This window comes from Oryzias melastigma, linkage group LG3 (assembly GCF_002922805.2).
Source record: "Oryzias melastigma strain HK-1 linkage group LG3, ASM292280v2, whole genome shotgun sequence".
Classification (NCBI taxonomy): Eukaryota; Metazoa; Chordata; class Actinopteri; order Beloniformes; family Adrianichthyidae; genus Oryzias; species Oryzias melastigma.
The window spans coordinates 14,234,969-14,258,423 of record NC_050514.1 but is presented as its reverse complement, the minus strand read 5'-3'; the positions used below and the strand labels follow the sequence as shown (position 1 = coordinate 14,258,423).

The following is a 23,455-nucleotide window of genomic DNA, read 5'->3' as shown; positions in this document are numbered from 1 at the left end:
ATTTTGCATAGACTTATAGTTTTCCTTTGAAGATCTGTTTACCGTTTCCATCAGAGGATCATTTACCCACCAACAAGCAAACACATTCTCCTGTTGCAATGTTATCACAACTCTTAAACGTCCGATGAGTAGATTAGTGTTTTAATCTCACCCGGATCTGAGTGGTTCCACTTCCTCTGTCAGTGTGCTGTGAAATATTCCATCCATTCTGCTGCGAATAAGAACTAACAAGATTATCAGATTACCCTTTATCCCGGGCATCCACTAACTGTTGGGTGCAGTCACCGTAATCACAAAAAAAGAGGAAGAAATCCCCTTAAAAAAATTAGTATTAAGACTAAATTTTAATGTAAATGTTCTTACAGTTTCATAAAACTTAAAGGCAGCAAAAGAAACAATTTACACAGCACTAATATAATAGAGGCCTTCTGTGTTTCATGAAGTTAATATGCATCTATGTGTTATATTCAGTATATTATTATTATGATTTGTCTTTCAAGATGAAATGTGTGCTTTTGTTTCCGCATTTCGTTAAATAAATTTCTTCTTAAAGTTCCACTTATTTTTTCTTCTTTTACTATGTATTTTATAGCTGCTGTGACTTCCCACAATGCACACCTATTTTGAAAATGAATTATTTGACTCCCATTGTTGAATAGTCTACTGGAATAACAAAATATGTGCTCATGAAAAGTCCCTCAGTGCATATTTGGGAGAGAAACTATAAACACATGACTCAAATGAACTTTTGAGGAATGAAAGAACTTGTTCTCTCCAAAACAAACACGCTGATTGGCATGTAGTTAGTTCTGTTTCTCTGTCCAAATACAGTGGCAGCACCTGCCCATTCCTTCTGTTTGTCTGCTGGTGTCTTGTCGGCTTTTCTCTCCGTCTGTTTAGTTTGTATCTGTCCCCCTCTTTCACTGGGTGTTTGCTTCTTTGAATTATTGCTATTTTCTTAGACTTTCACAGAATCATTTCCTCTTTTTGCTTAGTTTTCTTTTATAAATACTTTGAAAATTGGCAATAAGTAGTTTTGAGTTTTTCACATAACGTCAAACCGAATGTGCAAATGTGCTGCGCCGACCCCTATGTATATGCTCAAAGGTGAACAGCAACGGTTCCTTACTCCATGTGGTTCCATAAGAATTCAGGTTAAAAACAACACCTGTTTTTTAGTTATCAAGCCTTTGATAACAATTGGACAAAAAAGCTAGATATGCAGCACATTTCTCTTTTTTTCTGATTACTACATTTAAAGAGCCACATGCAAAAGGTGTAAATTTGGTAGAAATCTTATCTGAGTTCACTGTGGCTGCAGAACTCAATCAGCTGGAGTCCCTCTCAGTTATCATTGGGGGAAAAAAAATCCCCCCCCCCCCACAAAAAAAAGCTATTGACTGTCTCTAATTAAAAGTCAAATAAAAGAAGCATATTAAATGTGCAGATTTTCACAAAGCTGGACTTAAGGGGGCCTTATGCCAACTTTGAAGGAATTGTTCTTATAGCCTCTTAAATAAGGTCTTGAGTTCGTTAAAGACAAAAATACAGAATTTGTTTTTTGAAGACATCTAAAGAAGACCAGCAAAATTCATTAAAAGTTACTTAATTTTTTAGCTGATTCATATAGTTTTTTCTTGTTTGATCTAAAAATGTGTATTACCACAGCGTATACTAAGGATTCCATACGTTGAAAACTGCATTATATGTTACCATTGAACCCAATCAAGTGAATTGTTGCATACCACCTCTACTTCGTTACTTCTTTTAGAGTTTTAGTTATTTAATCCAGTTCTGATCAGATCAAATGCAAGTTTTTGTTTTTTTTTAGTACTAGATATACTGTTCCATTAATAGTGACAAGACTAATAAAGTCTAGAAACATTGTTCGAAGCATTAAGGTACAGGAATGCAGTATTTTAGTTCATGAAACTAGGAAGAAATTCTCTTTAGACGGTTAGTTTGCAAAAGGAGCCTCTAGCTGTTTTAAGACTTTTTTTCTCACAAACTTTAATAATAAAATAAAGGCTGGCAAAAGCATCGAGATCAAAAGTGGGCTTTTAAAGCTTTTTAAAGTTTAATTACAGCCAGCTTAAAGTCCTTAAGTAAAAATGGATTTAGCAGCTTGAGTGCAGAATAATGGGCTGGACATCCTTAAACATTGACCTTCAGTCAAGAAGATCAGTGGAAGCAAATACTGTTATCTTTCTGGAATGGTTACATCAAACAAAATAAGAGATGTGCCCTGCTGTGGAAGAGGCTAATAGGAGCCAAAGCCAAAAGCGCACTACAGTAAAAATGAGGGAAAAGACTAGCTTGCCATTGTGTTGCATCACCTTTGCTTTTAATTGCACTTCCCTCATTTTTGCATGTCACAAAGGCTGAATAGGAGATGGATATGGTCTATAAAAGGGTCGGTTAAGTACAGGAGGGCATTAAAAGACGCTGCTGCACAGTAGGATGTCCTGCATTGTCCTGCTAAAGGCTTCCCACAAAAAAAGATGTAATGGATATTGTTAAATTTCAATGGCATTTCTACACAAGTATCGGGAAAATGTTTCATAACTGTGAGATATCTATCAATTTAGATAGTTAAAGGGTAACCAAACACTAAATTAACTTTTTCTTGGCTGTTGACCTTCATAAATGAGGCTTTAAAAAAGCTGTCTGTTGGTTGTTCTAAAATTTTTTGAGAAACTAAAATACATTTGTTTAATTCTAAAAAAAAATAGTCAAAAACTGTCTTTGTGCTGCCCCCTACAGGTTTAAAGAGGTATTGAAGTTGTCATCAGGTTGAAGTCCCTGAAGTTTGACGTCATCAAGCTCTGCAGCTCCAGTATAAAAGCCCCCCCAAAACCACGCCTTTGCCAGTCTGTCCGGTTCCACTAGCCCCGCCCCCTTTTTTGGCCTTTTTCAAATCTGGGCTGAGAGTGGAGTGAGTCTCCAACTGCCGTGTTTGGTCACCCTTTAAACTGAAAGGAAGAAGTGTCCCTTTTTGGGATTGAAAACACTTTTTTTTTTATTAAAACAGTAATTTGAAGCAAAGTTGCTTCAGGTAAATTGACTGGACAGAAAAGGTGTTTCTATTAAATGAAGCAGATGACTCCATGTAATAGTGACACACTGCTAACCTGACACATTGGTTTAACATATGTCGGGTATAAGTAGTTTTACTAAGTTTGACAATATTGCTTTGTTTTTGTGTAGAATCACCTCATAAAACCCGAGTTGTTGAAGCTAAAATCAGGTCAGAGTCTGCCTTAGAAGTTCACTTTGTATCTCAGCACTTATGACTTTATGTAGGTGTGGGACTAAACACTGATGATAAGGGTAGATGTTACAGCATGATTTGGTTCTTATACGGTGGGGCAAATTGTCAGTCAGTCTGTAACACAATATAGCGGAGAATTACAAAAAAAACAAAATAGAGTATAAATGTACGTCTTATGGATAAAATATAGAGAGTTATAATGTGTTTTCTTTGTCTTTATGCACACCCAAAAAAAATCCAAAACAACTTAAATATAAGCCTTTTTTTCCTTTATCCTTTTTTTTTCATATCTTCACAAACTCCACAAGTCCTTCCCCAGTCCTTCACCCAGATGTACCAAAGTCTATACATTAGTCCTTATATACACAATCACTGCGTCCCTTTGGCGTCCTCCTCCTTTGTGATGGAAGCAGTCAAAGGAGATCGCAGATTTTCAACGTCCCGTCCACAGGATGCTAATATGGAGCTTACCGGATGTCTGTTGACGAAGAATGGGAATGTCTCACCAAATGGCAGCTGGAATTCCACCTTCTTCCATTGAATGGTCCTCTTCTCCAATGTCTCGGTAGTCCGTATTAAAAGGTTTTCTGCAGCAGTTGACGTTGTGAGTGGCTGGCTCCGGAATCCCCACTCTAGTCAGGCCTGTTCCACCCTTTTCCCAGAGACTCGCTTCCCTTTGAAATGTTTGTCATCAGTGGTACACCTGTGCGACAGGAAGTCCCCTGGTAGCCATGTTTGTAGTCCAAATGTCCAAATGTAGTAAAAAAGTCCACCACCATTCAAACATAAACTCAAGAAAAAAAACATAAATACTAGACCTTTGTAACTTGGGTTAACACATGACAAGTCATTACTGACATATACATATATTTTTTTTATCAGTAAAAGACATTCCTGTCCTGTTAAAAGAAAAAAAAAACATATGTGGCAATGCTACAAGTCACTAATTCCAATTCAATGCCCTACTTTAAAAAAATGAAAGAGGTCAGTAGTGCTCATCATCATAAGTACACTTCAACTGTTATATTATTGATGAAATGTAAACAAGAATCGAGGAAGAACTGATTTATTATTTTGATTAGTTTATCTTTTATAATGGTTTAATAAGCATTTGGTCAATAAAAGTACCTCAGCTCTTTGTAATGCAACTCTGTTTGGGGTCAAATGTTTCCTGTAGTAGGTTTTCATACACTGCAGCTGATCTTTGGTCCATTCTGTCACGCAGATCTGCTCAAGAGCTGTAATGTTTTAGAGCTGTCACTGTCAGTGGTGTTTTGGGGATTTAATCAATGTGTTCCTAATGGTAACCACTGTCGTCTCAGCCCCCTTCAAGTTATTGAACCTAGCACACCCATGTGGTTCTGGGCTGTTTCTTTACCACTCAAGATCATTTGTACCCCTAAGATCTTGCATGAAAGCTCCAGGTGGAGGGAGATCGGTGGAGATCTTGTATTTTTTATTGTTCAATTTTTAAAAATTGCTCCAACAGTTTTTCTCTTTTAATAAACCTGCTTGCTTATTGTTGATTAATTCATCCCAGCCTTGTTCAAGTCTACAAACTGTCCCTGGTGTCCTTCGACAGCTCTTTGGACTTTGTCATGGAAAATATATTGCATTCTGACTGTTTAAGGTTGTGGACAAATGTCTTTATAAAGTTGATGAGTGGAGGATAGAAACTCTTCTTAAATAAGAAACAGGTCTGTGATGGACAGGAGTCTTACTCATTTGTAGGAGATACAAAACTTATTTTCTGCAATATTATACAAAAAAAATCTTTCTAAATTTTACCATGTGATTTCTTGTATTTTTTTGTTTGTTTGTTTTAATTTACATTTCACGGTTGAAGTTTATCTATAACATAACATCTTTTTAAGTGGGACAACTTTTGCAGAATAGCTGACAGTCAAATCCTTTTCCCTCATTTTTGTCTTGCAGAGTAAAAGTTTGGATCAATTCACAAAGTATAGATTCAAGTTTTCATTCTACTTTTTGAAACTTTTTCAATTAGATTTGTTTAGGTTTTTTTTTTTTTTTAACAAGATAAGTTGCTCTGAGTATAAGAATACAGTTATTTATTCATCAACAGATGAGGCTGTTCTAGTTTGTGGCACCACAATAACAGTCCCAAAGAGACGTGAACACGTTTTCAACACAAACCAGTGGTTTGTATGAGGTAGCAGAATTGACAAGAGGAAACCAACTTTAGCGATTATCTTACTCTTTATAATGGCAGTGACAGATTGCAAATGTCAAAGACGGTTCATGTGATGCTTGATAGCGAGCAGCAACACAAGCTAAGACTCATATCACAGACTTTCCCCATGAAGTCTCTCATCTTCCCACTTGTACTTTCTCTTTCGCTCTCACACACATGTGCAGACACAGGTGGTCTGGTCACCATATCGACAGAATCAAAGACAAAGCAAAATGTTACAGACAGAGAGAACACAAGAAACAGGACAGAGTGTCACCACAGAGACTTAGATGTTGCCATGGAGCTATGAAGTGTACTAATGTGCTTTTTTTAAAGTTCCCTTTATCTTTAATTATTTTTTTTTGCACGTCTTTGTCTCATCTTTGCTCATTTTTTTTCTCCAACTAGAAAAGCAGCAGAAAAGATTGCAATTGTCACCTTGTGAATACTAAAAAATAAATAAAAATAACTTGATTTAATTGTTGGAAGCCATTTTAATCAGTGTGAACAAGCAAGCCGTTTTGCTTTTTGTCTTTTCTTCTTTTTACTCATTTAATTTATACATTGATTTATATTCCTACAATCCAACCAGATCGGTCTGTCTGAGGTCAGTTGTTATTTCAAATGCATCAACTTATATCAGGGGTCTGTGACCTGCGGCTCCAGAGCCTGATGAGGCTCTTTTATCCCTTCATTGTGGCTCTTTGATATTAAAGAACACTACAAACTTAATTAACTAATTATGGTTAGATTTTTGACATGTCAGATAGGCCTAACTGATACAAATGAAAGTAAAAGGTTTAATCTACCATCAGAATGATTTATCATAAGAGCAACATTTTCTAATTCCATTTAGATGTAGAGATTTTAAAATCATTTGGATTCTAGATTAAAATTGTGTTTTTATTCACTAGTAAAAGAAGAAAACGGATGAAAGAATACCAAAGTTATAACAATAGCAAATCTCATGTATCTTGTATTTTAATTAAAGTAAATCTGCTGCAACTGAAGGATCGGATTAAACACACGGTGTGTTTTATTTTGAAAGGAAGTTAAATTTCTTATTTGTCGAAAAACTCAATTTTAAAAAGCATTTCAAAGCTATATTATATAAATGAATGTCTTAATGGCCATAAAACAATAAATAAAGTTAATTTTTCTAACTTTGAGGTGAAACTTTGCCGCTTTCGCAGAGTTTTGGTCCATAAGAGCCTGTACTAAATGGCTCTTTTAGCGTTAAAGATTGCTGACCTCTGACCTATACCATTAAAAAATCCTTTCAAAATAAATCAATCCTATTGATATTGGAAAAATACATAATAATAATAATTATACAATATATAAAGGACTGGCATGGTAGTTTTTTTTTTTCACTATAACGCAAAAATGTGATTATTTGTAAATATTTTTAATTTACACTTGAATATGTTACAAGAAATACAAGGATTCTGGAAAACTTCCCCTGCACTCTTTATTTATCTCTGAGTCACACTGTTTGAAGTTTTGTCTAAAGATGTCCTGGATCAATATTAGGTTAGTGAATTAGATCAAATCGCTCAAAATAAAACAATATTGACCACAAATTATGATATGAATCAAATCGTTGTTAAAATGACTCATGACACCCCTGATATCAACTGTGACTTGTATATTGGTGTCACTGTTACTTCATAACCTCTAGATAAAAGGTGATATGCAGGTGCTTTGCTGACCAGCTTGTATTCTTCTCTTATCACACACACACACACCGTAGAGTGGTGTGTGTGCCGGACAAAATCTAAAGTCAAGCATGAATACAGAGCTTGACAAGCCAATTATCAGATGTACTCTCCACTCTGCATCCCCACCTCTGAAGGGAAGCAGATGTGAGAATCCTGTCACTTTCGCTCAAGCTGATACAATGACATAGACCAACAACAATAGGCGCAGCTTTCACAAGGAATCAGGATGGACATAGGTGTAAACCCTGTATTGTCACACAGTTTATCTTGCGGGTTGTCACATTTCAAGCTTCACCAGATCCAGCGATATAGTGCGGCCGCGGTTGTCAAAAGCTGAAATGCATCTGACTTCTGTTATTGTTGAACTTTCAAATGTCACACACGCTGTGCGATATTACCGCTCTGGTGTTTCGGCTTGTGTTTGATGGCATGTCCAAAGACCAGGACGTGGTTTAATGAGACTCGACAAATCAAGCGTCTTCTTGCCTTGCAGGTGAACGTGGCTCCGGCGTGTGTCAGGGCCTTGACCAAGATGTTGTACTGCCCGTACTGCCGCGGCATGGCCGGCCTGAAGCCCTGTCACAACTACTGTCACAACGTTATGAGGGGCTGTCTAGCAAACCAAGCAGACCTCGATTCCGAATGGAACCTTTTCATCGGTAAGATTGAAATCGAGTGCCCTTTGGCATCTCTTTTTATTTCCTCTTTGTTGGTTTGTCTGTCTGTTGGTACGCCTGTATTTCAGCGTCTGAATGTTCCTTTCACAGAAAGTGTCTTTGAATAAACTCTGTGAGACCTGAGTGGGATGTGCTGTGTTGGACTCGGGTTTAAAGGATTTTGAGAGTAAACTGGAATCTCATTGGTGTGGCCATTTCCTCTAAAATATTGTTTGCTATCAGGAACCCTTGCATGGTGCTTAAAGCCCCATTTCCTGCTGTTAGGGATTGATAAAGTAGAGCAAATCCCAAGCAAACACATTTTCTATAGGGTTTCCAGCTGAGCTCGTAAGTAATATAGCACTTGAGTTTGGCTGTAAGGATCCAGCCTCTGTAAGCTTCCCTGCTAAATGAATAGTGCGGATGCTCCCTCAGAAGGAGCTCTTTTGTAGGCCACTGCTTTATTTGTTATGTACCCCAATCTCATTTCCCCACCCACACAGACTTATCTTTTTTCTTTAAATGGGGCAACTTTTTTTTTTTTTTCTTTCCAGACGCATCCCTGAAGACTGTGTGTCAAGTGCACTGCACTTGGAAGCTTTTAGTTGTTTTGTGGCAGCTCTGACATTCGAGAAAGCATCACATGACACACCGTTTGTTCTCTCCAATGGCACTTCTGAAGTCTGAGATCAACATAGGCCCTTGTGCACTAAATGAGATGTCTCGCAGCTTTATGACATGTGTTAAAAAGTTAGTTGGGCAGTGAAGAAGCATATCTATTACCGCTAAGGGACAGGGCACTTGACAGCCATTAGAAAAAAACAGCTGAAAGATAGACTGAAGCACGGGGTGTTTTAGAATAAAACGGAAAATTGGTTTTTAATTTGGAGATTTTTTTTCTACTTACCAAAAGATCTTGTTTTTATGAGCTTTATCATCCCTCTTACTATTAAAGTTTTTTATTTGATCTCTCTAAGAAGCTTTAATTTGCTTATTAAAGTCCCTTATAGTATTTTTTTTTTTTTATTTCATGTTTTGGAGGCTAGTTTTCAAACTGAAATGGATCTGTGTGTTTTGTGGATTGAGTTTGCACACAGTCCATCACTGTCATCTCTGACATCATCACAAATTAGAGAAGATTTGACGAGAGGCAAGCCTTCAATTTCTATCTTCACTCGGTGACATTTACCAAATGATTGCCGGTGCTGACATGTCACCATTGATGCCAGTGATGGCCGACCACTGCAGAGAGTCTGTGGGTTTAGTTTTAAGTCCTGCAGAAACAAACTGACATATATTATAGATATTTTCTCAATTATTAAAGATTAACCCTTATTTATCAAAAGTTTCCTTTTGCATTTTACTATTAATTATGAATGTAGAAGTGTTTTTGTTTCCGTACAGTAATAACTATACATTTTTATTATAAAATGATAAAAATAATTATTATTATTACAATATAAATTACTAATCTAATTAACTAGTGAGTTTTTGAAGAAATCCTCAGAAAAGCCTGTTTATTTTTTTCTATCTGACATTGTATTTCCCATGGGGGGCTGTAGTACAGTCAAAACCATTTATCCAACTGATGGACTAAAGAAGTAGAATTTGAATTAAAAGATATTAAAATAGACAATGAAAGAGACGAAACCTTTGCTGTTCAAGCACATTTGTAAATTTAATTTAAATATTTTTAAAAAAATATTTAAAAAATTGATTCAAAGTAGTTGCATTTCCATTACATATATGCAGAAAAAAAAAATAAAATTTTCGAAATTTTGACAAAATTCCCCATTAAATCATAATTCAGCGAATAAGCAAACACATTCTCACTCCCAAGTCCTCACATATGGATGTAAGGACCCCTCTGCGTCACTTTTGGATGTTTCTGGTGTCCCCAACTCGCAGTTTTTTGACGTACTGGCTGTTCCTATTAAATCACGGGTCCCCATCCTCCAGATCCTGAACTGGCTTTTTTATTTTGCCCATTACTACTCTGATGGTGTGGGAACTCGTGAAGCGCCCACTGTGTAGCACTCAGTTCCTACCAAGAAGCGCATTTAATCCGAAAAGTGTTTCCATTGCAGTTTAGTTAAATGTGTCCATTTTAATAGGCTTCAAAAACCACCTCCTCCAAGAACACACTTTTTTTTTTGATAAATGCCTTTTTTTCAAAATTAAGCAAACTTATTATCACAAATTCAATTTGTATAATTTCATAGTTAATGGAAATGCAGCAAATGTTTAAGTAATTGCTCTAACAGTTGGCAGAAAGTAGTAAATGATCTGACTTTTACAGTGCAGGTGTATAGTAAGATTTGTTGTATCTACCAAACAACAAGGAAGAATTCCACCAGGAAAATTCTACCATAAATATAATCCAACAAGATTCTTGGTCTTTTGCAAGATAATGTAATCCTTGGTGTGAAAGATGAGATTTGATGAAACACTTAACCATCAGCTCTTCTTCACAGTCAAGTGGGTAACATTTTCTGAAGGTGGGTGTCTTGTAATGTCATGGAAAAGGAACTATTTTATTAAAAAGAGGTTATCTTGTCTTAGATCCCTGCTCAAAAACAGGCCGGTTTTCTGCCAAGACTGAAAGTGAAATCATTGATGTCATCGCTGTAAGCCTTGTATGCTTGCCCTTTACTAAGCAGAAATATGAGCTGTCATTACGTTCTGAAGAGAACAGAAGAAAGCAAATGTTGTTTTATTTTTTTTTTTTTAACAATTGAATAGCACAAGCTGACTCATAAGCAATTTTCCTTATTCAGGGTTGAAATGCAGAAAAAAAGTGGCACTTTATCTGAAAGAGGAAAGCATCTCTGGAGAAGAAAAGGACGATGTTTAACCAGACCAGATGCATATGCCACCAAAATGAATTTAAACTTGAAATTTACATTTAATAAATACAGAACTGCATGAAAATCAATACATTTTATTGTGTTTATCCCTAATATAGAAATCATTTTACAGTGGACCTGCTTATTAAAATATGTGCATTTTGTGGTACAAGCACCAATTCTGGCATATGTACTAAAAGATCCACGCTAGCTACAAAAAATCTAACATTTTAAAATAAATACAACACATACTGTATATATCATGCACATAGTAGTATTCTGCAGGTACCACTCAAGTTTAAAGACTCCATTTTGTGCATAACAGGCCACATTGTTGAGACTGGGGAAAATAGACAGACTATGTCCGAATTCCTTGTCTACTCACTATAAAGTGCACTATAGTACGTCCGAATCTACTATCCAAAATCAAGTGCACTAGAAATTCCTCAGAAGTCTTTGCAAAAAAACTTGTGTGCATCGGTCCTCTCTACATTTGCGAATGTAGACCACAATGCATTGCAGTTGAACAACTTTTGTCATTTTTTTTAAAAAACATCCACATTTTCCTCATCAAGAACAGTGGAGTCACAAATAGATGTTGTGAAATGTTCGTATTTATTTAACTTTTACTTTGTGAAATCTATAAAAGAAAGAACAGAAGTGAACATGGTGTCGAAATTGCTTTTAAATTCCAGGGTACTAGACAGTCCCGTACTACATAGTTTTTTAGTAGTTAGGGATTAGGGTGGGAATTCGGACATAGCCGTTGTTACAATTGAGTGTATGACCGCCGTCTGCACAAACGGCTGCCATTTTGGATTTTTTCGCGTTGCTAACGTGCAATACAGAAAGGGGATTCTAAGGTATCCCAAATGTGGTACTTGTACCAAAATATGCCGGGTAAGATAAAATAATAAATTGTAGTTCATGCATTCCTGATTTCCTTTAGTATATCTTTTATTCCTTTTTACTTAGAAAAACATCTAAACATGTGAAGAAGCAAAAACACTTTTTTATAGAACGTGTATGTATGGAAATGGCAATGATGTTCTTTATTCCCTCCTTTTATCTCAGCTATTGTGAATCCTTTCAGCAGAGGAATAACTGTTGCATAGACACAGTTCCCAGTGGACGGTCTTGACAAAAGATTTATTAGAGCTCTTAAACATTTTTAGCTTCCAGAATATTTTCTATGGAAAATCAAGCTGGGCTCAGTCTATTTCTCTGTGAAGTCTGACGCATTATCACCAACGATGATACTCGTCCCTTTCAGATTCACCTATAAATAATTACCTAGAAGTATTGATGGGTATTAGTATAGCAGTACTACTTTGACAGCTTTTAGAAGCACTTTCTTGGAACAGAGGTCAAGGAGAACCACTGTTCTAATTTGTGAAATTTAAAGCCCAAGAATTGATGACCTCTGACGTCTTCTACTTACAGCCACACTTAGATGGAAGAGTGATTACCACATTTGTTGCCATATATTGAAATTACAGTTGCAGTCACACTGTGTAAAGGTTACAGTAATGACTTTACACCATCCAAAAGTAAAGACAGATTGTCAATGACCAATGAGGATAAAGCTGAGAAGAGGTGATTTACTTGCTCAAACTGGTGATTTAAACCACACTTGCTGTTAGTGTGTGTGGGGGTGTGTGTGTGCATGTGTGTTGGTGTGCATATATTGAAATACTCAGGGAAATAATTCATTGTATGGCTGTTGGATGATACCAGACCATCAGTCACCAACCATCATGACAAATTTACCCAGGCCTGCTTTTTGACAGACTCATCATTATCATTTTTCTTGTCAGCACCTTGTTAAAATTGCCTCAGAAGGAGGACGAGAGAATACTCACGGCGTTATTTAAACATCACCCCAGATTGTTTTTCAGTCTCACCCAATGATCGTCACCACTTTTGACAGGGAAATAACATTATATAAGTAAAGAAAAAAAAAGGTACACCAATGTATGCTGGAATATCCAAATATACACAAATGTACTGTAAACTAGTGTGTTTAACAGGGATGTCTGGGTCTGTTTATCTAAAAAGTGTGGTTTAGTTGGAGGAGTGTGTTGGAACAAAGGGTCTCTGTGGTGTTTGGAACCCACATGCACTCCCGAGTTATCCAGATTGCAAACAAATATTTTAATGAACTGAGCTTAAATAAATAAAATGCATTGCTGGGGCTGAATATCCAGGGACTGAAACAAAAACTCTAATGGGGAACTAGCAGACCAAAACCAACAGGGGAAAAACAACATCAACAAAGATCTGTCACTGGGCAACTACAACAAAGGAGTTTAGGAAATGAGGAGACTTATAACTGCAGAAAACAGCTGAGTTCATACAGCAATTTCTTTTTACCACATGGAGCCTGCTACACACTCTGGAAAAAACAAGTTGTCCATTTTGGGGATTATGGTTTCACTTTGACCTGTTAGGAAGCGTCTTTGGTATTTATTTTATTTTTTTAAATTACTGGATTTTCTGGAGTATAAGTCGTATTGGCGTATAAATCACAGGATACAATATTTTTTTGCATGTCATGAAATAAATTTAGAAAATAAAGAATATGGTTTAATGTTTTTATTTTGATTCTGTATTCATCAAGGTAACACACATGAGTAAGAATAAAAAGTAAGAAATATTTGTCTTTGAAACCTTTAACCCTAAGGCCTCACTGGCCATTTTTAATTGAAACAAGAGCAAGCTAAAACAAACTTTTTTTCAATGAAAACAGCAAACTGGGATCCTAATGAGAGACGTGAAGCTGATCTTTTGCCACTGCTGTTGTTCCTCCATTTTGGCTGGCTAAAAAATGCAGCTAAAAGTACTGGAAGTGACCATGAAGGCTCTTGAGTGTGGTTGCATTTTCTGTATGCGGAAGCAAATCGGCTGCACCGCTCTCCCGCATGCGCAAACCAAACGTCACTTCCGCTAAGGCATTTTACGGTCTTCGGACCGTAACAACAATAATAACCTCGTAGGATGTTAATATAGCACTTAAAATGTTTATCATAGTGAAAAGATTCACTTATTGTTGAAAAAAAACGAAAGTAAAAAGACATGTTAAGGATCAGGACCTTACGATCTTGCAGTGACCACAAACGGACTACAAATGTCTGTTTGGAAATGACTCTGTCGTATAGTGGGCGAAAAGCGGAAGTGACGTGTGGTTCGCGCATGCGGGGTAAGCGGTGCAACCAATTTGCTTCCGCATATAGAAAATGCAGCCACATTGGGAATTTCTAACACAACAGAAAGGCCAGGGTTGACTCACTTGGGGGTTGTTTCACCCGTAGCTGCTGGCAGAGAAAGTCCTAACAGCACCACCCAGAGGCCAAAAGTAAATTACTGCTGGAGAGTTTTGAAACATCATTGACACATCATAAACAATCTACAGCTTCTGCAGCCATGACTTGGCAGACTAAACGATAACCTTTGGTGGGCCAAATTTGGCCTGTGGGCCCCACTTTGGGCACCCATAGACTTGATGTTCAAGTCGCGTGTGGGAGGAGCTACCATGAACTCAATAGCCTCATCACTACATGGAAGCATTGACTGTATATCTCATTTATAATTAATGGAATACATTGATAATGTTGAGAGATTAAGTTTACAAGTATATTTTGAAGCGTGCTACAATAACATCAGTAAGTCTCCATGTCTGTGTTTAAGAGCTTATGGTGAACTTTACCTTCTATAATGTAGGAACTGCGTCTGAATGATGGGGCTTGGCGCTTTCAGCGGTACTTCTGTCTCTGTAACCCAGTTTGATGACTCGTTGTCCCACATTAATATGAGGAAGGAAAGAGTTAAAACAAGAATACTTTTCTTCTTCTGCAAAACAGTTGGTAGCAAATACTGATACAGACACCCACAGTGCCCTCTAGCGGTCGTTAGAGGGAAACAACTGCTTAAGGGCAACCAGTTGTTAGTGGGAAAATAACAGATAAATGAGCATATTTATATAAAAAAAATCATATGTAAGTCACTCCTGAGTATAAGATGCACCCATTACCAAACTATGCAAAAAAAAAAAAAAAAATTAACTTGTACTCTTAAAAAATACAATATTTACTAATATTTACTTAGAATTAACAAGTATATTACTTGGTAATTCCATCCCTGAAAAATCTTTGAAATTTCAAGAGAAATTGTGAAGCTGATACAGAGAAAAAGAATGTTGTTTGCATAAATGGCTGAGTTGCAATCATAAACTTGTTAGTTAGCATTTTTTCTTCTTTTTTGTTGTTTTTGGATGTGAGCAAGTCTTCTCCAGTTAACCATCCTCCTTTCAGACCTAATTATAAACACTTCCAGAGCTAAATTAATTGGAATATTGACATAAAGGCTAGCCTTGTGGGACTTTTTACAGATTTGCATTGTTGAGAAATGCCTAAAAACGTGCTCATTACCAAAGATTGTACCGTACACAGTACATTCAATAGGCTGCTTTGAATTTTTAAAAGAGACGATGAACTGTAAGATGACAATTTAGTTAGATAAGTCACATTAGTCATTTTCGGAACACAGAGTGCATTGTGTTGAGACTGTAAACACCATTTCTCCTAATGAAGATATAAGCTTGCATTGTTTTCTATTGAGCCTTTGGACACCCAGTGTAAAGTGATCCGCATTGATTTTATTTGCTCATTCCTTTTTAACTGCATGGATTGCGTTCTCAGGTAATTGAGCCTCACCACAAACCCCAAGTTCAGGGGAATTTGTTTTCACCCTTGAAGAGAGAATACCAGTGAGACTTAAAAACACACACACTGAGTCACTCCTTTTTTTTTTTTTTTTTTTTAACAAATCTTGATTCAAACTTTGTTTACATTCAACTTTATATTATATATATTATTGGTAAAAATGAAAAAGACCAGAATAATTATTGGAGTTGGAAAATGTACTTTGTTTATCACCATAAGAAAATAATTTGTTTTTATTGAGATGCTTCTTCAAACTGGACATGAGTGGCATGATCAACAACGTACTTTTAGCATATGGTGTTCAAACTGGAAGGTCACTACTTGACACAGTCCATACAGAACATTGTAGCAACACCGTTGGAGGAGGCTTTGTGCGAAATGTCGAAGCGGTGCAAATCTTGCGTGAGGCTTTTTCTTTCACAATTCTATTTCCATACATGAAAGACTTGGTGTTCTATAATTCTCCCCAGACACAAACCACAGTTGTTGATTTCTTCTTCAATCAATATTCAACCGGTAGGCATTTCTGTGTTTTGAAACGGACGCTACCCATATGTCACGACCAAATCTGAGTCCCTGATTGGTCAAAGAGCATTTTGTTTAACTTTCTACGCGTTTTCATGCGTTTTGCGCATAAAAGTAAAAAAAAAAAATGTGAAAACTTGTGATGAGAGAACTCTAGAATTTTGAGCTGCAGAAGCCCAAAACGCTCATATGCATGCGTTTACATAGACTTACATTTGATTTGTTTTATTCCTAAACCTGGGGTGAACGTAGCATTACATGTCAAGAACATGTGTAGCAGTGAGGATGTTTTCACTCTGATCTGTCAATTTGGTTAGAGAATAACAGCTCACAGTATGTGCCCATCCAACATGTTCCCCCATCTATGCCATTTCTAGACCTGTTTACTCCTGTTCAGGGCCACGAGGTTGCTGGAGCCTATCCATCTACTGCTGGGCAAAGGTGGACTACAACTTGAACATTTCACAAGTCCATTCCAGTTCCACATAAAGACAGACAACCACACACTCACATCTAGGGGACAATTTGATCACCAATCTACATATGAACCACGTTTTTGTCACCGTGAGGAGGCAAAACTTACCAGTTTACGTTAGTTAGCAGACTTATGGAGCCATTATCCTCTCCAAGCTTTTCTTTTCCTTTGGTCAGAGATTGTTTTTGGCCTTACTGCCCCCTTGACCCATGACTCCCCAAAAGAAAAGCTGTTATAAGTCTGTGATGCTTTGACATTAGCGCTCTGCTCCTCTGCTCTCCCCAGAGTGTGAACACAAATAAACCAAACAAAGGATTTTTATTTTACTACCTTTCTTGCCCAATCAAACTCAATTTACTGGATGACTCTTGTACAAAAGTGTAGTTTCTTTAACTGTGAAATAAGGATGACTTTATTTTCTTTTTGGGTAAATTGTTATTAAATTGTCAATCGTACATTTCAAAGAATACATCAGACATAGTTCCCAAAGACATACTTTTAAACTTACATTTCCATGTGAGCTCAACTACTTAAACCTTTTTATTGTCAGATTAATATAGTACAAGTACTGTAAGAAAGTATTCTTAATTCATGTCATTGCTTTTTTAATGCCTTACTAACGACAGAGTAGCATGAGGACACCGTATGACAGCATCACCCGTACATCATAAGCGCGTGCAACTTATATTATTACTACAAATACTTCACAATATACTTACCGTACACACAGTAATGGTATGTTCCATTTTCAAGGCGTACTTAAGCCACAGAAGCCTGAATACACTCCAAAGAACTTTCTCACTGAGTAAACCAGTTGTGTAACTTGAGTGCTATTGCTACCTACACATTGAGGTCTTTTTGTGTGCTGTAAAACCAACCAGTAGAATGGAAAAGAAATGAGCACATGCAGACCAAAGGTTATTAAGATTTTCTTTACAGGCTAACTTTAAGGATATGTTTTTGCCTTCAGCTCAATCCCCTTAAGGGCTTTGAAAGCCTGAGTCGGACCACCGTAAGAGAGATGTGCCATCTTATCTATTTATATGGCCGGGAGTTCATATAGGAGAGAACAATCACTCCACTGGAAACAGCCTGAAGAGGAAAAAGAAGAAAAATGAACAATTATTCCACTTAACTAGAAAACCCAAGTTCAAACTGCGGCCTTCTAACATGACAGAACTTTACTGGAGAAGTCAATTACATGAATTCTGTTCATTTTTCTTGACTTTTGCATTTAAATTGAAAAGTTTGTTAGTTTGACTTAACTTTTTCCAACATGTTAGTGTTTGTTAATGTAAAGCAATGCCAGCAAAAGCAAAATTAACACATTTCTTATGAAAAAATCCACATAGGCATGAAAAAGAAATATATCTATATATATCTATATATATAGATATATAGATATAAAAATCTACAAAAATTTGATGTGCAAATTTTCAAAACTTGTGTCTGAAAAGAAACGAGGAGTACGACGTTTCTTAACCCACACATGCACCGTGGGAACACGGAAACTCCAGACGAAAAGAATCCAACTGGGATGCAAACCATGGCATCTTACTGTGATAAGCAAATTTCATTTCAACTTCTGCTTCATTTTTCTTTGCAATGCTGTCAAATTAATCTAACTATCTGTCTAACCCAGAAATTTTATTCTGATAATAATTCCACAATGCTGTAATTTCAGATTTTGAGGTTTTTTTTTCACTTTTTCATATTAATACTTTGAGCTGACTGTAGCTTATTTAAAAACATACAGAAAAAAACACTATTTTTTTCCACTTCCTGTCCTGACCAAAGAAAAAGGATTACTTTGTGAATCAGAACTGGTTAAAAAAAAAAAGAAAACAGAGAAAACATTTAGCCTTCAAACATACTTCTGTGAAAAAGGCCTGAAGTCCAAGTCCTTTGTTAGATTAAAGTCCCACTCCAATCGTCTTTTGATATATTTTAAAAGTATTCCCAGTGAAATTTTAATTATGATTTTTTTTAACCCCAAATTAGAAAAAAGATACTTTTTTTAGGAAATGGTTCATCAGAAATTTGATTCTGAGTTGTGAGTAGGACTGTTGGCATTGAGTGAGCCCACCCATACTTCCCATCATCAATCTCTTTAAACTTTCTCCTGCTAGCTTACATCCTCAATCTAACATTAGTGGTGCAACAAAAAATGGCAAGCAATATTGGAGCAATCCAGCTGTAGAATTTTGGGCCAGAAGCCAGCTCAGACGAGGACGACAAAGACGTTCATGGATCTATTTGTCTACAAGTGGATGCATTAGAATGAAATAAGCAGGGAGCTTGTGGTTGTAGCTTGAACATCAACACTACAAGCTTTTTTCGTCTTGTCCTGATTCACAATTATTTAAAAAACTACTCAGAAACTCTATTTTAAGCTTAATTTTCTATTTATGAGGAAAAATGCCACAAAAACATGTTAAAAACAACATTTTTTCCATATAGTCTGTTGAAACTCAACTACGCACACTGAAAACCAGTAGAAGTGAGATCTTTGTCAATGAAATAAGAATCAAAGCGTCAAAGAAAATAGTTGTGGAGACTCCCCAAAGGCAGAGCAGCTGGCAGAAGTGAAGCTTCTGCAAATCTTTCACATCTTACAACAGCTCACAGCAGTAGCTGTTATTGCAGTGGTGCCAAGAGCACCGTTAGCATAACAGTTGTGGCACTGTTTCCTAACATAGTTTAAGTGAGAGGTAAAGAGTTTAGTGTTCTGTCAGCAGGAATGTGTGAGCTTTACCCTGATTCTCATTACACTAAATGAAGGGAATTAAGACAGCATTTTAAGGACAAATGTTACATCTGGAGTCAAAGGTTTACTCTTTTGATGTCAAATAATTACTTTTCCAGAAAAACCTGAACTATTGCAATAAATTTGATTAATATGCATTAAAGATATAGTGAAAAAAAATCATCTTAAGAGAAATAACTCAGAGGAAATAATCACATATGGTTAAAAATGTTTCTAAATTCCTACATTTGAAGACTTTCCTATAGTTTGAACTTAATTAATAGTAAAATATCATTACTGATTGAATAATAGCAGCTTGGAGACTCTTTAAAAACAAACCATTGAAATAATTTAATGCAAACTTAAAGAAATAAAACAAAGCTTAATTTCAAAGTGTAGAATTGCATGAACAGGAACATTCTATAATGTATCTAGTTTAGTTTTTCTAGTCTCTGCTTGTCAAAGCAGTGATATAAAAACATCATGACTCTTTGGTGTAACGCAGCATTATCTCTGCCATGCAGGAAACCTTCTAATAAAAGCTGAACTGCTGAAGTTGTTTCCATATCTCCAATTGATACACAAGTTACGCTTCTAATATGTTGATTCCTGTTCTTGCTCAAAAATTACCTTCTGAGCGAATTTCAATAAGCATAAAGAAATATCTCTTTACATTACAAACTATTTATATTTGTGAGAATTCCACATTCCTTCTCCAGTAATTAAATGAAAAAATGTTCGGTTTGAAAATGAAATAGGAGCTCTTTTGAAAAACTCTGTGCAAAGACTTGGGAAAATCCTAATATATGCTGCACTCCTCGGGTCAATCGGAGAATCTTAATGACTTCTTTAGTGAGCAAACATCTAAAGGCTACAGAAAAGTTACATGGATGTCCGTAAATTGGAATACTATTGAAAAGCTAATAAATATTTCTCATTTTAAAGCTTTCTCAAGGTTTACTGTAGATTCACGTTGTCTGTCAGTCTGCTCTAATGTGAATTATATCAGGGGGAAAACCTAAACGTTGTCCAGAAAAGGTCTTTAGGAACGCTGCACAAAGAACCTAAACCAAAGAGCCGTTCAAATACTGTGTGGTGTTAGATCTAATTCATCTTCTAATTCTTATGTTGAAAAACCTTTATTTATAATAGATACACAATATGTTACAGAATACTAAAGCAATGAGACCACAGTAAAGACTAAATAAGTGCATTCAGGCGAAGGTTTACACAATGAAGCCAGTACTCCTCTATTGGGGTGTGGCAAAATATTGATATTGGGATATATCGTGATATTTACGATTAATGAGTTCTTAACAAGTATTGATTTTTAATTTTCATTTGAAGAGGCTGTAAAAGGTTATATTTGCCATCCTTTGGTGAGACGTTCCTTTGGAGGTAGATAGGAGGCAAGCGTTGCAATTATTTAATTTTTGTTCGGTTGTTTACAACAATGTATCGTGAGCCATGTATCGTATTTTATTGTGAGGTACCTAGTGATTCTGCCTCTAACAATATATATATTGTTGTTTTATGTCTTATTTGCCTTCCACTTTAGACCTCTACATGTACCTGTTTTGTTTATGTATAAAAACACAGCATATAATCAATGTATTTTGTTTAAGAAAGCATAAATTAGCACATTATTTATGCTAGAGCTAAAAAAAAAACGTATAAATGAGAGATCTGAAAAAAATTTGGATTTTCTTTGAGCCGATGTGAGACCTGCTTTGTTTTGGCTGAAGACCAGTTTCTATTTGATTTTTTTTTTTTTGTCATTTTCTTCCCCTTGCAGCAAAAAGGCAAGTTCAAAATCTTTTTACCTCCTCTAAAAACAGTAGCTTTTTGCCTATATTTCATGGTTGCTCTTGTTTTTTTTTTTTGTCACATTTTAAGTCTTTAATTACTGTAATGAGTTCCTGAAATCCAGTGATCTAACATAAGCGAAGCAAAAGGAACAAAGGAAACAGCTAAAAGCAAACTCAGACAAAGCCTGCCTCACACGGATCAACACCATGATGCCAAACACCCCCGCCCCCCACCCCGAACCCTTTCAGGATCCAAGCCACACATGTTCACCCTCAGATCTTGAATACTGTAGCCAGGTGGGCAAAAAAAAACAACAAGAGCCTGAAGGACAGAAACTACAACAACACACAATCGGCGAATAAATATAGTGCCGATTATTTTCATACCTCATCTTGAGTCTAAAAATATATGCAATATAATCTATTTTATTATTGTTCCAATTCTGTCACTTTCTCAAAAAATAAGTACAATTTTAAAGCTGTCATCTCTTTTATTAAAGTAGGATTATTAATCTGTTAATATCAAGTCCATAAAGGCAACTGCTTCTTAAGAAACCAATAACTGCAACACACAAATAAGAAATGTGATGGATTTTTTAATTAACAGAAAAGTGAAACAATACGTCATTTAAATTCAATTGTTGGACACTAAAGTCTCTTCTTCAGTCTCCCTTCTCTGAAGAAAAGGCGGCGTGTAGTGCTCAGAATTTCCACATGTTCTGGAGTGCTTTCTTGAAGAAGTTGACTCTGGATTAGTTATGTGTGGCCCCATAAGACCTCTGTGTGTTTAGTGGATGTGAGTGTATGTGAGTGAGTGAGTGAGAGTTTTTAATTCTATTTCCCAGGGGCTGCTCTGGCTTCTGTGGTGTGAACTCGTCAGATATTTTATACCAATGAAATCTGAGAACGACGCCAGTGACCGCCAGAAGACTGAAGGAGAACTCCTTCATAACAGCTTTACCTCATTATCTCTTCAAGTTCTTGCACAGGCAAAATTAAATGACTTAGGTAATTTGTTTTAGCGTTTTTTAATTTTTATCAAAGTTATTTTGGATTTAGTAAAGGAGGATTTTTAATTGCACAAATAGCTAATTTGTGGGTTTATTATGATTCCTGAAAAAAATAAATGATAACAGAATAAACAAGATAGAGCAATGAAACATCATTAAGATGTCTTTTACATGCAGAAAAAAAGTAATGTTTTTCATGGGTGCACTGGATTATACTGCGCACTGGTCTATTTTCAAACGTCTGTGCGCTACATGTTAGGTGTGTTTGTGTACTTACAATACCTGTAACTCTCAACCTAGTTTTCAACACATAAAAAAAGACTAATGCCGCTAAAACAAATATTACTGAGACTACGCTATATCCTAACTTTGTTAGTAACACTAAAAAAACAAAACACAGTCTGATACTGCTACATGCTAGCTGCGTGAGCATATGAACAATAGATTTTAATTCCAACCTTTTTGGAAACACATAAAAACAGACTGATACAGCTAAAACAAACATTACTAAGACTATGCTTCTAACTTTGTAAGTAACTCATAAAAAATAGTCTGACGCCACTACACACTAGACGTGTTAGCATATTAAAAATACTTGTTACTCCCTTCCTTTATTAAAAAACTTAAACTAAACAGACTGATACAGCTAAAACAAATGTGACTGTGACTAAGCTAACTCCTAACTTTGTAAATAGCACATACAAAAACACAGTCTGACACTGCTATATGTTAGCCATGTTAGCATATTAACAATACCTGTAACTGAAGATTTTTTTGAAACACGTAAAAAAAATAAAAAAAAAAATTGGACTAAAGCAGCTAAAACAAATGTGACTGTGACTATGCTAAATCCTGACTTTGTTAGTAGCACATAAGAAAACACAGTCTGACACTGCCACATGCTAGCAGCGTTAGCATCTTCACACATGTTACTCCCAACATTTTTTTTGAAACACGTAAAAAAAACAGACTGATACAGCTGAAACGAATGTTTTTATAACTACGCTAACTCCTAACCTTGTAAGTAACACATTAAAAAACACAGTCTTACACCGCTACATGTTAGTCATATTAAGCATATTCAATAACTTCCCACCTTGTTTGCAACTTGTAAAAAACAGACTAATACCGCTAGCAAAACGTTACTGTGCACTTCCAACCTTGTTAAATCAGTAAATACAACTGGAATTAATCCATATAAAGCGCCAGGGATTAAAGGTGTACTTTCGTTTTTTGAAAAATACTAAACCTTTTAAGTGTACCTTATAGAGCGGAAAAGATAGAAGATAAAATAAAATGTGTGCATTCCAAGGGTTTTTAGATTATCCATCAATGGCAGTAATCCACAAAAAGAACTACCCTAAAAAAATCTTTCCACATTTGTTTACCGTTATAAAACATATATATTAGTCAGTTTTTAAAATAAAATCAGGGGGAAAGGGGTAGAGTCTAGTGTATACACCTAGTCTTAATGTCTTAAGA

At 36.0% G+C, this 23,455-nt stretch overlaps 1 protein-coding gene across 2 annotated transcripts in view; it reads left to right on the top strand.

Annotated features, from left to right (window-relative positions):
- The window catches only part of gpc6a (glypican 6a), a 159,226-nt gene that overhangs the window by 96,328 nt on the left and 39,443 nt on the right, over positions 1-23,455 (top strand). For both annotated transcript variants that reach the window (XM_024296148.2, XM_024296147.2), the window contains exon 4: positions 7,680-7,845. In XM_024296148.2, coding sequence (XP_024151916.1) covers positions 7,680-7,845 — 166 coding nt within the window. The remainder of the gene's footprint in view (positions 1-7,679; positions 7,846-23,455) is intronic.